A 17,626-nucleotide genomic window follows, 5' to 3' on the forward strand; every position below is an offset into this window, starting at 1 on the left:
ATTAGAAATGGCACCCCAGGGTGCCGCGGCACCTCGGTTGACAACCAATGAGTTAGCCCAACCTGTCGCTCCTTGATAGGTGCTATTTTTTATTCTCGTCCATCGTTCTATTTTGTTATTTAAGTTTAAAAAACTACAAAATTTTTACAACCGAATTCGTAGCGAAACGCGATACCTGTTGAACAGTCCCCGGCTGGAGGGCGCCACAGTGTGTAGACTGATCGAAGCCGCCCCTGCACTCTCCCCGAACAGCGTCACATTGTTGGGGTTGCCGCCGAACTCGCGGATGTTGTCGCGCACCCACTTCAGCCCCATCTGCTGGTCCATGAGCCCGGCGTTGCCCGGGAATTCCCCGGCGAGGGGCGGCAGGAAACCGAGCGGGCCAAGCCTGAGTAACAAAAAAAAGATTTATTACTTTTTGGGGAGGTTTTTGCGCTTAAAGTCAAACTCTGGGATTACGTATTTCCGTTGGTGTAAAATTTTGTTGGTGTAAAATTAAACAAAAATCGTGTAAATTTTGTTGGTATAAAATTTTGTTGGTGTAAAATTAAGAAAATGGTGTAACATTTTATTGGTGTAAAATTTTGAAAAAGTGCAAATACCCACGAAAAAAAATGCCTGAAAGCTTTGTTTGCTTCCATAATATAGGGACAAGTATATTAATTTTACTAGTATTGGTATAGTTTTTAAACCGAGGAAAAATACCGTTGAACGCAAAACCACAATGCGACTTGATTTGTGGAACATCCCTTATAAATTAGAGCTTCTTAAATAAAATTCCTTTAGCTGTTAAGGGGTATATGAAGTAGTTCACAGGGTATAAATGTATAGTTAAAATTTAAGTGAAAAAAAATGAAAATGTAATAAAGTTTCAAAAAGAAAAGATATTGATATAAAATCGGTAGGCAATCTATTTTAATGTATGTCTACTTGCTTTATCACGCAAGTTGTGGCGTCTTGTCTAAATAATTTTATGCCAACCATGGTCAATGCTAACATAAAAAGATTAGGGTTCCGTGTTGAAAAAAAGTTTACAAACCTGCTCCAAATTGTATAAGTGACATTAACGAGGGCAGGTTGGCCATGGGAAACAAAAAACTAGCATTAAAATATTCAACGCTCGTTATAAGTAAGCAAATAAGCAGCTGGTCAAGATGTTTTTTTATTGTTGTACATTTTCGATGGACACAGTGGCTTCGTTATCAGAACCTCGTGGCGTCATTCAATAGTGGGCCTTTATAATTATTTATTGCTTCGAAACAAGCTTTGCTGCTGCGTTTCGGTTAAAGCTTATATTTCAATTTTGGACTTCATTCGACAAGGCGGTATGGTTTATTGTAAGCTTTTGGTGGGAAGGGGCAAAATGTTGTATTTCATCCTTACTTTATGTCTGCCGAACATTCAAAGTTTAATTTTATTTGAATTACAGGTATTTACAAAATAGGCTGAAACCAAACCTAGGATATATTTGATACTTTGAGGTGTATTTACGCACTCGATCGATCACATTTATCCATTTTACGTAAATCGTCGGTGGCAGCGTTGTCTACAATTGCGCCATAAAATTGTATGGAAAAGCGGGCTGTGAACTATCCAGTTATATAATAGAACTACAGCTTGCTAAAAAATGCAAGCAAAAATGCTCTTTGTTTAATATTAAGCACCCCAAGTAAGTATATATCTCAACAAAAATACCTCGCAGCTCGTGTTAATCGACAACGACAGTACAAAAGGGAGATCGGCGCCATTAATATGACTGCATGCTGTGCACTTTTTATAGCGTATCGGTTTTGCGAAATTTGCGATCGAGAAATGGAAACTCTTGAAAGTTTTGCGACCGCAAAGCAATTTATATTTACCTAACAGTGAATGTATAATATCAAAGCGTGTTTCATTAAAAATATCAATTAAAGCATATTTCTTGTTAAGCAATATAAATATTTTTTTTATAATATTGTTGTTCGTTATTTCGTGGCGCATATCAACATAAGTTTCATTGTTTGCGTTCAATTTTCGGAACCTACAAAACATAATTGCCGTAAAATACTCATATTTATATATTTCATCTCAAACGTTTTTTAACACTTTTTTAAAACGCGATGGTACCTCATTCATTATTTGTCCACCTTAAAAGAACCTAAAACAAATGTGTGGTTGTTTATTGCGACGAGCCCCAGAGTGAAATATTTGATGAACTAAATCCAATTCAATAGATTACATCTATAAATTAGTTCTAATCCAACTGCAACAATATCTCACTTAAGACATATTTCAACGCAATAAATGTCAGAAATTGAAGAACAATTTTAAAATTCTTGTTCCAAGGGGGATATATTACGGTTTACCTAAATTTATTATTTGACTTTTACTAAACTTTAATGTCAATTCGCAAAGACTGAACATCTCAACGTTCAACTCCGCTCAAATTTGAAACAACCGAACAAAAGCAGTCCAATTCTGACACCCACATTCCAAGTAAAACCACACCAAGACTAAACCGACAGGGGATACCTTCGCACCTGTAGTTAATAGAGACTACAATCACATGACCGTCGGCGGCCAAGTAGCGACCATCGTAGACCGGCAGCGCCGACGTTCCGCTGAAGAAAGAGCCGCCGTAGATCCAAACCATCACGGCCAAGGGTTCAGACTTGCGACGAAGGTTCAGCGGCGTCCAAACGTTCAGGTACAGACAATCCTCACTCCTGTTATTCGGCGCGTTCCACATTTCGGCGCCTGTCAGGTAAAGAGTGTTGTCATACCTTACCGCAGTGACGTAAACAGGTCGTAAAATTTTGTTGGTGTAAAATTTTCAGTGTTGTAAACAAGTCATTACAAAATGTCTTAAGTCCAAGTCAAGTCATTTGTAAAATAACTTAAGGCCAAGTCAGGTCTTTTTGAATAAAAAGTTAAGTCCAAGTCCAAGTCATCATTTGCGCAAGTCAAGACCCAGTCAAGTCATAATTATAACAACTTCAAGTCACGTCTTGTTACAAAAACAAAATGTTTAACTATATTAAAATCTTTAAACTTGTACGATTATGAACGATAACTGAACTTAAAAAATAAGAAAAACTTAACATATAGCAAGAAATTTGTTTTATTTGCAAAAACTTTAATAAATAGCTTAATCTTACACAAAAATAACACTTCATTGCAACCCAAATCATTTGTCCAAAAGACCTAAGTCAAGTCATTTGTCCGAAAGAGTTTAGTCAAGTCAAGTAATTTTGCCCAACTGACTTGAGTCAAATCAAGTCATTTGGAAACACTGACTTAGGTGCACTTAAGTCAAGTCATTAAATTTAGGCATTACAACACTGTCTTACCGCCAGGAGTGGATCCAAGAGGGTAGCCACGAGGCCATCGCTTCAAACCGTACTTTTGGCTTTTTTCAAACCACGCAAATGTAAATTTTTAGCACTTCGCGCGATCCAAATTGTGTTTAGAGTATGTCTTGGACTATTTTGACCAAATCATTTTAGCCCAAAGGCCCATGGCTCCCCCAAGCAAAAAACCCAGACCCGCGCTTGCTTACTCCAGACTGAAGGATACAGCCAATGGTAAAAGTAAGCTGAAATGATCCTGAATGGCGTTGCGGTAATTTTGTTGTAGATAAGCCGCAAAAACGATTTCTTTCACACCAGGCCTTCACGTCAACTCATTGAACGTATTAAAACTAATATTAGAGACGCCTATTTGCGCACGACATCAACCGATAATAGCCTCGTCACGCTGTGACGTCAATCTGCAAGTTTCCATGCGTTTCGGCAATACAAAGGGTACCCTAACTTATTAATGACGACTGACTTTGATAAAGAAAGCAAAGTCTAGAAATCATAGTAATTTAGGTACAAAGGAATATTTATAGCAATCAAGAAAGTGTGATTTCAATTTTCAAATCACAATACACTCATATGGCTGCTTGCCACATTCTTAAACGGAGCACAAGGAGAGATTCTTAAGTGTACCATGATACGTTTTCGAAAATCACTTTCTTGTATTGCAAATGTGCACCAAGGCAAGCACGCCACATTTCAACACTGTTAACTGCATAGCTGATAATGCTATGGTATTTTACGTTTTGCTTGCCTATAGTGTTAAGAGCTTTTGTCAAGCTACTAAATACTTGTTTTGTACGAAATGCGCCGCAGTATTTTATCAATTTGTGCGGCAACAGCAATGAGAACCATTGTTTAAAACATGTTTACTAGCAGAAATACTTGTCACGTATGATAAGTGTTTTGCTACGTGTACACGAATATACGCTATTTAAATGTTCTTCACTTTTTGTAATTTTGGACCCAATATTAAGCTTGTGCCACCATTTAGCCCCTGGCTTCCTGTACATTAGTGACAATATTATATTCCACCACCAGTGAGGTAAAACCTAAACGAACTTTAGATGTTGTTGGTGATGTTCGCAGACCGGTGTATACTGTACACCATTCAATATATTTTACCCGACTCATAATTCACAGAGAGGTTTTGCTAACTGAGACAAATCAATGCTGTTTTACCCGGTTAGAACTTTGCCGAAACATGGCTTTGGAAAAGGGTGACAGCACAATACTTTTCTTACCGAGGATAGCGTTTGATGTACACCCTACATAGTGCACACATATGCAACTGAAATCTGGGTTTAAATGGAATCAAGTAAATAGCTAGATGGCGTGGTGAAAAAGGAACATGGCATGTTTGAAAATACCGTCACGGCGTGGGCGTATATTTATTTTACTTGAACGCGATTCCGGACCTTCCCGGGTTACCAATTGGAACATACAAGCAATTCACAAACTTTATTCGAATTAGAATTACCCGCATTTTTCTCTAATTTTTTGAATTAAACTACAAATATCTATAGTTGTCCAAGTCTGCCTTGAACCCTATCCTAAACCAGCCAGTCACTTCGCCCTTTGAGCATACCTGGAAAGCCTGGAAAGTAGGTGTCAGGGTCGTGGAAGCACGAGTTCCCGAAGTCGACGGTTCGTTTCACGTCCGGGTCCCAGGAAAAGGGCTGACGCGGGGCTGCGAAGCGCAGCTGGCCGGTGGGGGGCCTGGCGAACGGGATTCCCAGGAACGCGGACACGGTCCGCTGCTTTCCGCCCACGCTAACCGACTGGTACATGCCTTGAACCGACCCATATCTAAAAAGAGATGTCTTTTCGAAAGCAGTTAAATTCTAAACGGCCATAGGGTACACCAAAAGCCATCGCAGTAGGGTTTGTTGTTTTGCGTGATAATTCAATGTAAAAGCCCACTTGAAGTTATCCTAGGCAAAATTTGTAACCCTTAAAACGTCAAAGTGTGTCTAAACCAGGGAGTCGAACCGTGACTATTCCGGTTCAGGTTCAAGGATTGTTTTGGAATCCTGTTCACTTCCGGTTTCAGTTTCGAGTAATTTAAAAGTTACAGTCCCGCTCTGTTGCGACCATCGTTATTTCAAAACCGCTTTATAAAGTTCCAGTTCGGATACAGTATAAGTTGCGTTAAATATCAAAATGTGGGTCAATAAATGTAGGGACATCTTGTTGAATCGTAAGTCATTTAATCTAAGTAACGTAACGTATTAAAAAAAACAGTAACTCATTATTAAAATATCTGAAAACTAAAACAAATCAACGTTGTTGTTAACAGTATTCAATTTTTTTCGTAAACTTTAGAACATGGCATAACTTCACTCTGTAAATTACAAGTTGTGACGTCATGCTGGAGTGAACCGCTTTTGTTTACATGTTCGGGTTCGGTTAAGGTTCATGCTTTTTCAAATTATTCGGTTCAGGTACGGTTCGGCTCCCAAAAAAAAAAATTTACAAAAAACGGTTCAGGTTCGGTTACGGTTCGGAAAAAATGATCCAAAACAGGTTCATAAAGTTCCGGTTCGGTCCTGGTTCGATTCCCTGCTCTAAACCGGCCCGAGCTGTACTTTCTTGTCACATATATCTTTGTGACCTTTTTCGCAAAGCATTTATGTCCTTCGGTGTAACATTTATAATTTCTAATTTTTTTTCCTTAGTAAAAGAGTGACTGGGGACATAGAACAAAAAAAAGCTTAGAGACGCTTATTAGGAAATATTGTACCTTTCATTGAAAAATACCTACTTTGTAGAAATAACTTTAGAAGTTTAGCAACAACAAATTTCATTCGTACGCAATTTAGTCGGTTTTGATTTATTACCCAGAGGTTTTATAGTTCACTAAAACAAAACTGTTAATGCATTGGAAGCCACAAAACAACTGACAGCTTGGCTTGGCATGGCCTAGGCCTTAGGCCTAGTGGAACATAGAGTAAATAAACCAGACGGATAGAGTAGCTTATTCGACTAGAAGTAGTGGGAAGAAAGTGGTATACAGTTACGAATATTGTGGCAGTAATTATCTTACGGCCAAAATAGGTTTGTGCAACACCACCCCTCAAACAACATCAACATCCGTTTAATGAAAGTGTAATATTTAATACTTAAAGTTATTTATAAGACGAAGTTAAACTTTTATGAGGTTTCTGAAGTAAAGCATGTGGCAAAATACCCTATCCGTCGTCTAAAAAACGTGTGTAAGTCGTTTAAACAAACTCACATTCCTTTTTATGGTACAATGACCACGGAACAGGGAATCAAGTAACTGTCCGTGGCCGTTCGAATGAGTTCAGTCAAATAACAATTATCTACAGCCAATGCACGCACGAAAAGACACGTCGTTCGATCTTATTAGGAAAACGATAGCGATAAAGCGTGAACAATGTCAAAAACATTATTCAACTATATGTTCAGAAGTAGGCCCTGAAATCAAAATGTATACGTGTTCGAAGTAAATGACTTCTTCGGATAACTATTCATACCGGCAAATTTTTTCGTTTACCTACAACGATTGAGGATAGACCTATACAGTTGCCGCACATTATTTTAAATGAATACATTAATATAATACGCTTTTATAAGGCTACCTACCAACTCTATATCCGACTGTTTTTCCATTAATATTGTTGTTTTTTTTTAAATAGACTTTTGAACAGTGATCTCCGATATTTGATATTTTATTACGATACACAAAGTCGAATAATATCGATTTTCAGGCTATTAATCCGGAATTGGGTTTTACGTTAGAAATCCTATTTATTTTCGATTTGTAATGTATGACTTTGTCAGATATTTACCTTTTATTGTAAAAACTTCTTCGTTGTATCGCAAAAAATACGGTTTTCACACATTGATCTGGTATCGCATTGACAATAATACCAACCGACAATCTAACTAGTACCGATACTTAACCCATGGCATCAGGTGTCGTAACTAGGGTTATGAACAATATTATATGAAGTCGAATAGACAATAAAATATATCTGTAAATGTTTAAAAAAAATTCATCATTAAATATACACCAATACCAAACAAACATAATTGTTTTGACTCCATGTAAACTGAGATCGACCTTCAATGCAAGTGATTGACATTAATCGTAGTGACCCAGATTTGTGTCATAAACACGTGTCAGCAAAATCGTTTAAAAGCATATGGTGAGCAGAAAGCACATATTAATTAAGTTAATCAGCAAGAGAGAACACGTTGATTAAAACTCACACAAACATCTATGTGTGTGCAAAGCCAGCATTTGCAACTAGTAATGTATATATTTGTGTTCGACGAAATTTACGTCCTGATGGGGGTACTAGGATGATTACATGATGCATAGGCGTTAAATTAAACGAGTAAAATAAAGCATTTTGAAGCATTTTAAAGCATTTTAAAGCATTTTAAAGCATTTTAAAGCATTTTGAAGCATTTTAAAGCATTTTAAAGCATTTTAAAGTATTTTAAAGTATTTTAAAGCATTTTAAAGCATTTTAAAAGTAAAACTTACATTGTTCTGGCAGTGGGTGCGTAGGTTTGGGAATGACCAGGATGAAAGCATAGGTAGAAAGCGACGAAAAGCAATAAAATCCTTAAACTTGCCATTAAATATTATCCGTGGCGGTAATCCGTCGGGTAAATGTGCCACAGTGCGTTGCTCGCCTACAGCCTAACATTAATGTTGACGCGTTCCCAGTACGCCCTAAGATTCTCCGACTTTGCTGTGTTGTGCACACAAGGTCCTTTGTGCTGCCGAGCAAAAAAATATATTGAGTTTCGACGGTCCTGTTTAATGTAAACAAGTTCGCCTGTGGTGTCCATAATTGAAACGTCTCGCTTTGCGACGACTACAAAAGCAAAACGATATCTATCTGAAACTAAAATCGCTTTTCTCCAAAGGGAAAACATTTCTGCCCCGGAACCTCAAAAAGCCTGTTCAAACAGAGTTTGACCTCGTGCGGTTCATAATATCACCTATGCGCGGAATCTGTTAAACGCTTACTTCTGGGCGCAATACTCTTCCTACTGATTCACTTACCCTGCTTTAATAACAAGTATACTGCTCTGTCATCATTGACTTAACTCCTTCATAATAATCAGGAAGGACAACAAATCGTAGACCTTGCAAGCGACTTTGACTTTATGGCTGCAAGCAGCTTTTGTCAGAACAGCAAATTAGAGTGAATTTTACGACCAGACTACCATGCAAGCTTTCACCGTTCGGCACGGCTGGACAGTTGAACGGGCCGGCAGCTTAACAGTCTGCAATAAACTACAATGGCCTCGGCGGGTGCGCAAGGCACAGCTTGTTGACTGCTGCTGCGTTCGCAAGTTAGCCTTGCAATTGCAAAACCACGTGCTCCTTGCGGAACAATAGGCGAGCAAGCAGTAGCGGCAGCAATACAGTCAATCAGATAAATTATTAAAGGAAAAGTTGCGCTGCCCATGTTTGTACAGGGACTCGGGTTTGCCGCGTTAACATGCAAAGCCTTTTATCTGCCAATCAATGCGGATTGCTCACACAGGGGCCACGCTTTTGCCATCCTAAACAATCCAATTTTGTTTCGACTCTTCTTCGGCGTTTCGGACAGGATCTGCGACCTATTACCATGAAGGCCTTGACTTTTGAGTGTCACCTGAATGCAATTTGTGCTAAGTGGGAGGAGTAACAACAAATACAAGTTTCACGCTATGGCGCTAGTAAATAATTCACACCTGTTGCTTGTCCTAAACCGGCCCCTTAACTACACATAAGTTTCTTAACATAAGTCTTCGTCACTAATAAATGTCTTTAAACTTGCCTTGTAGTTTACACTAGTTGACGCGCTTTGGCCTTTTAGCCGCTGCCGTGGCTGCCACCTATAGGACAAAATCAATAAATGTGCTGGATAAGACAACCTCACATTGATTAAAGTATAACAACGTGGCATCGAATCACTTTGAAAGAGATGCCAAAGGCGTGAAGGTAAAATTTTAATTGCTTTAAATCTTTTAAACTTCGAATTGGGTCACTAACACTTTAAATGTATGAAAAAAAGCAGATCGAAAACTTTTATTAAAATAAAATATGCATTTCTAAGTGGCCGTTGTCGTTAAGGCCTTAAAATCTAATATTATAAAGCTATCTAGTTCATACAATCAGACCAATATTCAGACGTTCCAATAAAAAAAAACAGGTAAAAATCTAGAATAAACAGAAATATAGCCTATCAATTTTCGTTTTTTTCAGAATGCGTTGTTTTGCATAAAGGCTGACTAAAACTTCTATTTTGACTGTTGATACACCAACTGCAGTTTGGTTTCGCCAGTAAGTTGTAAAATTACCAGTTATGCCGAAAATTTGCTCTCTTCTAGGTAATTTTGTTTACAAATAGTTTAAATGAATGAGAAAATAATCAAGTCTGAGTTGAAATCTGCAATTTCGCATTTTCGCTCAAGGTGTTCCGATTATAACACAAATCTTGAGATAAATGTCTAGCGAAAGTCAAACTGCAAACATTTATGAATAAAATTTAACTAACACTCCGAAAACCTAACTCTATAAACCTGGTGGCATACTATGGGGTTACACAGAAACACAGGATTATATTGAATTACAAGTACGCTTGAGTCCACATGAATGTCATTTCATACAGCGCATCTCAACAATCGGGTTTGGCAATGAACGAATTAGCTTTAATCGTATCTTGTTTGAACTCAACTTAATTTGGAAGTTTTCGTGCATGGCTAGGCTCAGTTTTCCATTTAAAACTTTTTCGTCAGCATGCCTTGATAAGGGATGTCCAGTAAATTATGTCTTTCCAGAAAACGCGATGAAAGATAGGCACTGAAGCCAGACGAAATCCAGATCTGTTTTGATATGGTCATTTTACTGCTTATTAGGTAAAGTAACGCACGCGTTTAGATTTCCAACATGAAAAGATTTTCAAACATGCAGGTTTCATCTAACAGGAAGGTCATCTGTCAGGTCAAAAACTAGCATAAACTTAGTTTTTTTGGAATTTATTGTTGCATGTACAACGTGAACACGTACATACCCTAAAGTGACTAAGTATCAGGGCTGTAACTACGTTAGTGGGCCCGGTGCAACTCCACTATCAAACACCGAATTTTTTGTGGTGTTTGATAGTGGAGTAACTTTTCCCGGCAATAAAAACAATGTTTCACAAAATACAGATTTTTGTAATTATACAACGCATCGCCAAAAAGCAATAATGGCGAAGACTTAAAATGATACCTGATTTAGATAGTTCAGCAGAACATTTAACAAGCTTATACTTTAATTTTTATCATAGATATCTTACAACAAAATCTATCAATGCGCCTCCCCCATTGTTATGTGGCGTTGGTTTATTTACGACCCTTTTCATTGTTCTTTCTAACCGCATTGGTCCATAAGTAACTACATTTTAAAGACCTGCTAATTATTTTGAGGAATTCCAAAAGCATTAATGACAAAGAAATCCTAATTTGCCGAATCACGGTCACCTTAAGTTATTCAGTACTGTAAAGTATTAGGTTTGTGTCTAATTCGGATAAAGAACAGCTGTTTGGATGAAACGCATTGAGAAGCGCTTTTTTGCATTTTTATGGTGTATAAGACTTTACATATCTATCTCTCCAGCAATGTCTACCACATGAACCTTAAAAGCTGTAAACAAAAACCACAACGTTCTAGTCACACACGGAACAAAAGACGAACAAACATCATGTTAGATCTGCAATGCAAACAAGACACCTATATTCCACACAAAGACAGGGTAAAGCCCCTAAGGCTATAAGAACACTTTAAAAGCCGAACATACATCATAACCATTGGGACTCAAAGTGCACTACTGTGGCGGGGTTAAGACGCTACGCAGACTTTTGGCTTGCTTACTAACAGTACTGTCAATATTAATAAAAAAAACTGGCTGCCATAAGTTGTACTATAAGCGTTTAACGTTATTCATCCTGAAGACGGCGACTTAAATAGGTTGCCGAAACGTTGGAGAAGGAACTTAATTTCCAGATAAGCTATTGTTTGGTTAATATTACGCCTGGTAAGTACAGTTTGTATATTTCTGTAAATATGCAACAGAAAACATCCTCTCTTTTTTTTTGGAAGACAGATACTTCTCGAGTATACCTCCGAGCCATGGCCACACACATACAAGTACAACCAGGCTCACTTATTCCACAAGCCCTCCCAAATAGCTTTCTGTCGCTGTGCGTCACTTTAGAATAGGCGAACGCTGACCTCGACAGACTTTCCGTTTTATAATTTTCAGAGTAGCGTTTCAACAAATTAGCATAATTACTTGCAAATTGACTTGACACAACGACACCTTTGACTGTTTAGATTTGTGGATAAATGCAGTACAAAACAAGCCACAATGTTAAGGTTAACACTAGGTATAAATCTGATTTTTTTTCACTTATGTTAAAGTCGATCCCTGCCTGACTCTGATGCTTTTCTCGACATTCTACCACTTATTTTTAACAGCCTTATCACAAACTAACGAATAGGCGATTCGGCTTCTGTATGTACGGGTCTGCGTTAATTGCTGCGCGAGTCTCTATCGCCGCGACGACACTACATTACCGACGAAAATAAATCGACTACGAGCCTCGACGGCGAATTCCCACCACGGGACTGGCGAACCGACGCTCGGCAGGCATCTGACTCCTTGGCCTGGCGCGCGCTCACCATTCGACTGGTACCCGGGCGCCAACGACCTAGGGTTAATTTCCCCCATCGCAGGCGCGCGTTCGAAGGAGCTTTATCGCCGCTGTGGAATTCGTCACAGTAACCGGCGAAGAAGAAGCAGCAGTGGCTGACGCGTTCGTTTGCCGTAACGCAGCACGTCGCGTACAACTGCGTAACCCTGGCGCAAGGGCGCGATGACAGGGGCCAGCTGAAGGCGCAGCAGCTCTGCTTTGATGTGCGGTTAATTGGCCGAAACCGCATCCCGCCGCTTGCTGACGACGTGCTAAGTGCGCGCAATCGACGCCGCTGCTGGCAGATTTGCTCGGCCGCGCGAAATGCAAGTGCTATATGAAACGCATCGTCAAGGTCATCAAAGCAAGACTGGGCCACTCTTACCGCAGGTTGTAGTAGATCAAGTGAGCCTATATTAAATGTCTATTGATGATGCCCGGGGAGCCTTCATTGATCGCAGGCCACCAGTACCCAATAACCACTTCAGATTTTGGAAATTGAGAAAACAGCATGCAACATATAGCAATTTATTCCAATGTTTGAAAATATTAGTAACATGTGTTTTTCTTCAAAATTATTCCTGTGTTAGAAACTGTGAATCTGGCTTTTGCCCAATGTTTTAATAGCAACTTTTTTTGGCAACAAGTACAAAGCAAGGCTTAAGTTTCGCTACACACGTTCACGCCATCACGCTTGAAGCCGGAAAGCGGTTTATCTACTTATCCAACATTCACATTTATGGCACTTTGTCAGATTTACTCTGAATTCCCACCAGTTGGGCGGAGCGAATTGGAGATTTTACCAAACTTACTCTAGTTATCTTCGACTGTGAATGTAAGCTTTTGCAGAAGGGCCAAAGCACCCGCCGTTATCGCGGTTACTTAGACCGTTCCCATCAGTAGGGTTCTCTACAGATTTTTAACAAGACTTCGTAACGGAATTCAGGATCGTTAGGCTTCAAATTTACTGCAGGGTGCGTGAAATAGAGCCTCAACGATTAAATTACCTTAGACAAATGATATTCGTGTTTTTTCCAAAATGTTAAGCTAGTCCTAACATAGGCTAAGTGGCGCCCTGAACCTAGCGAAACCAAAACTTCAGATAAAACTAAATGGTTTTGTGGCGTTTATGGCAGTTTTGTAGCAGGAAACATTTTAAAAGTCTAGCCGTATATGACTTTTACAATGCTTTTATTACTCTTCTTTGCAACTTTAAACTGGCGAAGGCCTACTAGACGTGTACGCAGCTATTAATTTAAGAAAAATGCCAAAAATGAAGACCGATTTTATGTTTAAGAAATTTGAACAGTTGGTTTTATTGGGTCAGTTCGTGGTCAACAAGAGAATAATGGTAGCTATTATTGCCCGCTGTCCAAATACTCTTTTCTTGCAATAAAACCCTAACACACGCCATTCTCAAAACGTCATTTTGTTGGTACACAATTCTCTACAGATCTAACTGCACTTATCCTTGCCCTCTACCAGCAATGCAGCTGTACTGCTGACCTTAAATGCAGCAGAAAATATTGCTGTTAAAGGGTTTGCGTTTGCAGTGAATAGAGTTACGTCATATGACTTCCTTAAAGCTGATTTGTGGTAACTCAGTAAACAACCTGGACTATAAACGTTTATCGTGATGAGGTAAATTGCGTCATGCGAGCTGCTTGTCTAAAGAACTAAATACTAGTTTTACAAATTAAGGTTAAAGTAGCTAAGAATTCATTTAACATCAAGCATATTACAAGCTAATAACGTCGAATTTACTAGTATATATTGGTAAATATTTTGAAAATGTGGCCAATTACTGGAAGAGCGTATAGTTTTTCTCGAAGCATCAGTAAGTTATTCTGCCCGCATTAAATCGCTTTGTTTCGGAAAGTAAGAATGCAGTAGACTTATCCAAGCCAAAGAATAAACAAAAAAAGTACAACCCCATTTATCCCCAAAAATGTAGACATGTGGTTGTAATAAGTTTCTCAATCATGGTGAGTCTAATGGTTTGGGTTTAAATTAAATGTTTTCAATTAAAAGTTATATTGAAAATTGCTAAAATTGTTTTGCGGGTAAAACAATTAGCTTAATATATGTTGGGTTTTTGTGATTTTTTAGTTAAATTCATAACACTGGTTTACAACAAATTTGGTCCAGCCAAGGTGACAACCTTTTTTGACTAATTTTAGGGTGCTGAGTTCAAATCTGACATTGATTTTTGTCCATCACGTCAGAATTTTGAGTTATGAATTTTTTCAATTAGGGGTACAAACTAATATTTCGTTAAATATGTAAAAAACGGGACTTAAATCATAGCTTATAAAATTTGAATACAGCCTTATCAGAGATTGAACTTTTGCAGTAAGATGAATTCCACAATAAGTCGCCAAATCATGCACACTAAGCCTTTTTTACATAAATGAAGGATAGAGTACCGGGGGGAATTGTAATATTGGTAAGGTGCTGACAATGATCCAATATTACGAGGAAAAGCGGTCCATAATATAAAAGATATGTGGTCAAAATTAGTTTGGAGATAACAGTGTGAAACAGTTCAATATATCAAAACACTAAATTTAAAGCGGAGGAATATAACGAAAATGACAAACTGGAAATATCCAACAGAACCAGGTTAATAACAAAGGACAACATCAGACGGAAAAAATAAGAAAGGCTATATAATACTTGTTGTAATACATGTTTAAACTAAATAAAGAGTTATTCGAAACGTTCAAAATGCTACCTACTTCTGTATGGGCTTTGATATTTTTATTATGTCTTGCTACAACCTTCAATCATTATGCTCAAAGTTAGTAAAATTGTGAATCATACCCAGTCAATTAAAAGAGCTATTAGAATCGTTACAGAAGCAAGAAAACCTGTTTGTAAATTTAAAAGAAGAAAGGGAGTTATTCTTTCCAAGTTGAACTCCCGAAAACTCCATGCAACATCTGAAACTAACCAGAATTTTATGTCATTTGCAGTTACAGCTATATTGTTTTGACATTTTTGGCAAAAAATTCAATTTTTAATCATGGCGCAATTAGCATTAAAACGCAGTCTCCTGTCGCTATATCCATTTGTAGTGAGTTTTATCTTCCATAAACATTAATTTAAAGTCACGTTTTACTTGTAAACTACAGATTAAAGGCAATCCAAAATTTTACCTTTTTATAACATTTTGCGTTTTTCGGCAAAAATTTAATTTTTAATACTACTGCAAATAAATGATAAAATGCAAACTCTGGAGATCTTACTTGCTTCTATTATTCCATAACTGTCTAAAAAACTAAAAAATTTCGCATTTTTACCCGATTTTGCGATTTTCGGCAACAAAACAACTCGATTTTCTTATACCTATCATGTTCAAATGAGCTTAAATTTTGTATATAACGGTTTTAGGTGTCTATTAATCAAAATCCATAGGAGGCAGGTTGGTTCGAAAAAAAAATATTTCACGACCCGCCCTACTATATATGCTTCCAACTATTCCGGAAGACAGGCGGTATTAACGCATTGCAAAAATATACTGATTCTAAACAAGCCATTTTGTTTAGAATTTCACTAATTCTTTTTCAGACAACATAATAGTGTCGTAACATGTTAAAATATGTTGTCACAAACAGTGCAGACTTACATAAAAAAACATAAATTGCTGCTTTTTTATAAAATTTTGAAATTCTGTGCAGAAAAAATTGGACGTGATAGAAAAAAACTACTGCCATTTTCCGAATGAGTGACCTCGAAATAGGGGAAACGCCTAATAGGGTGGCTGGAGCTTTCAATGACTCTAAATTTGTAAACCAGTGTAATCGGACGTTTACCACTTTTATTATTGTAACGTTTCATTTTTATATGAATTCCTTGATTTGGAGTTGACCTGCTCTAATAATGACTTCGACTGGGACTTGTCTTGATATTTTAAAAAATACTTGGCTTGGACATTTTTCAAGTTACTTAGGCTTAAGACAATTGGAAATAACTTGTGAACAACACTTCTAGTTTTGTCGCTCAAAGTTCAGGGAATACTTAAGAGTTCTTTTTTAACGTTGTACACTTCAGACTTTTCCTTATAGCCTAAATAAATTTTAGTTTTGCCAAATGTTTCGGTTGACACAATTATTATTAGTCTTGTTATTAACATTGTGCAAAGAAGGGGTTCCTTAAGTAGTTAGGTCGTTCCCCCGTTTTACTGATTTTATCAGTTTGGATCCGTTTCGACCCCAGGGCGGTGCGTCTCCCAGTTTAGAAACCCTTGGTGTGCAAAGGATTATGCCAGCTATTGTACTGCAGATCATTCTTTATGAAAATTACACGACCTCTAGTATTATAATAATAATAAATTGCCAGCATCGTCATGGACATATGCACGAACGGCAAACCATTGCCGAATCAGACAAAGCTAAAAATAAAATAATTTGGGTAAATAAGATACTAAATTTAACTATTTCGGCTTACAAAACATTTCAGTTATTTTAGTGTATTAGGAAAACAATTACATTTCGCACCAAAAGACGTTGTTAACGGAAAAGTGATGGACACATGCAATTTGTTGTTCGGGTATTCTGGACAAACCTAAATATCTGGTAATACTGTGTTATGTGTTGATGTAAAACACATTATATAATATCGGTGAAAACATCATTTATGTTTATGTATATTATACAAGTGTGTCATAAAACTTTTTGTATTATGAATAAACCAAACTAATAATATTCCTCATATAGGCATGCAAGAAAGAATGCAAAATATCGTTTAAAAAAATTGATAACCTCATGGTATTACACTATTATAGTGGAAGTTAGGAAATGGTTACAGTATAAAAAGTTTGCCGCCAATCTTATTTGTTTTTTATTGTGCCGTGAGCTAAAAAGTTTGGAGAAACACTGGCCTTTCGTTCCAAGTGGTACAAAAGCAAAAATGTTGTTTCAAGATGGTTACACAAAGATGGCGCTAGAGATCAGTGTTTTATGTAAAATTTCTTGCATAATAATCTCAACTGGAGTAGGCTTATTTAAAACAGGAAGGTTACTCTCACTGGACAGGATTTAAGAGTTACTCTAATATTATAAAATGTGTTGAGAGTCATTTAGAACGATCTTTTAGTTTGAAAATTTGTATATTTTGTTTTTCTTAATCTGCCATGTATCTTAAGTACGCTATTGCAGTTGGTATTGGAATATATGCTAGTATCAATGCAAGGTAAACATTTTACAAATGAGCTAAGTTGAAATTGGTTTACAATATTTCGGCCGGTGGTGTTCATTCAAAATAGTTATGTATTTGATAAACAATTAACAAAATACTCCACTTTATGAATACTGATAAATCATACCCGAACGCAACAACATTGCAAAAATGTATTTTTGTGGAAGTGTTCCATTTGTGGAAGTGTTTCCATATTATATTTATTATTTTAACACTTTAATATGCTTCTCTAACTACGCTACAAGCGTAACGTTATTCAAAGGCACGGCTTTGGTTTTTTCTGTTTTGAATTTTAACTTGTAGAGGTTTATCGTGTATGTAACACGTGTTATTGGCGTTTGTTTGTGTGTGTGCGACTGTGCGTGTGTGTATAGTTAATG

General features: G+C 37.4%; 1 protein-coding gene across 1 annotated transcript in view; it reads right to left on the bottom strand.

Annotated features, from left to right (window-relative positions):
• Window positions 1–8,088, bottom strand: part of LOC146138400 (cholinesterase-like) — a 34,531-nt gene extending 26,443 nt beyond the window's left edge. The window contains exons 1-4 of the mRNA XM_083393471.1: window positions 7,858–8,088; window positions 4,927–5,147; window positions 2,520–2,736; window positions 176–388 (exon numbers count right to left, since the gene is read on the bottom strand). Of these exons, the coding sequence (XP_083249597.1) occupies window positions 176–388; window positions 2,520–2,736; window positions 4,927–5,147; window positions 7,858–7,952 (746 nt within the window). The 5' untranslated portion in view covers window positions 7,953–8,088. The remainder of the gene's footprint in view (window positions 1–175; window positions 389–2,519; window positions 2,737–4,926; window positions 5,148–7,857) is intronic.
• Window positions 8,089–17,626: the final 9,538 nt, after the last annotated feature.

This window comes from Ascidiella aspersa, chromosome 7 (genome assembly GCF_963924565.1).
Source record: "Ascidiella aspersa chromosome 7, kaAscAspe10.2, whole genome shotgun sequence".
Lineage (NCBI taxonomy): Eukaryota > Metazoa > Chordata > Ascidiacea > Phlebobranchia > Ascidiidae > Ascidiella > Ascidiella aspersa.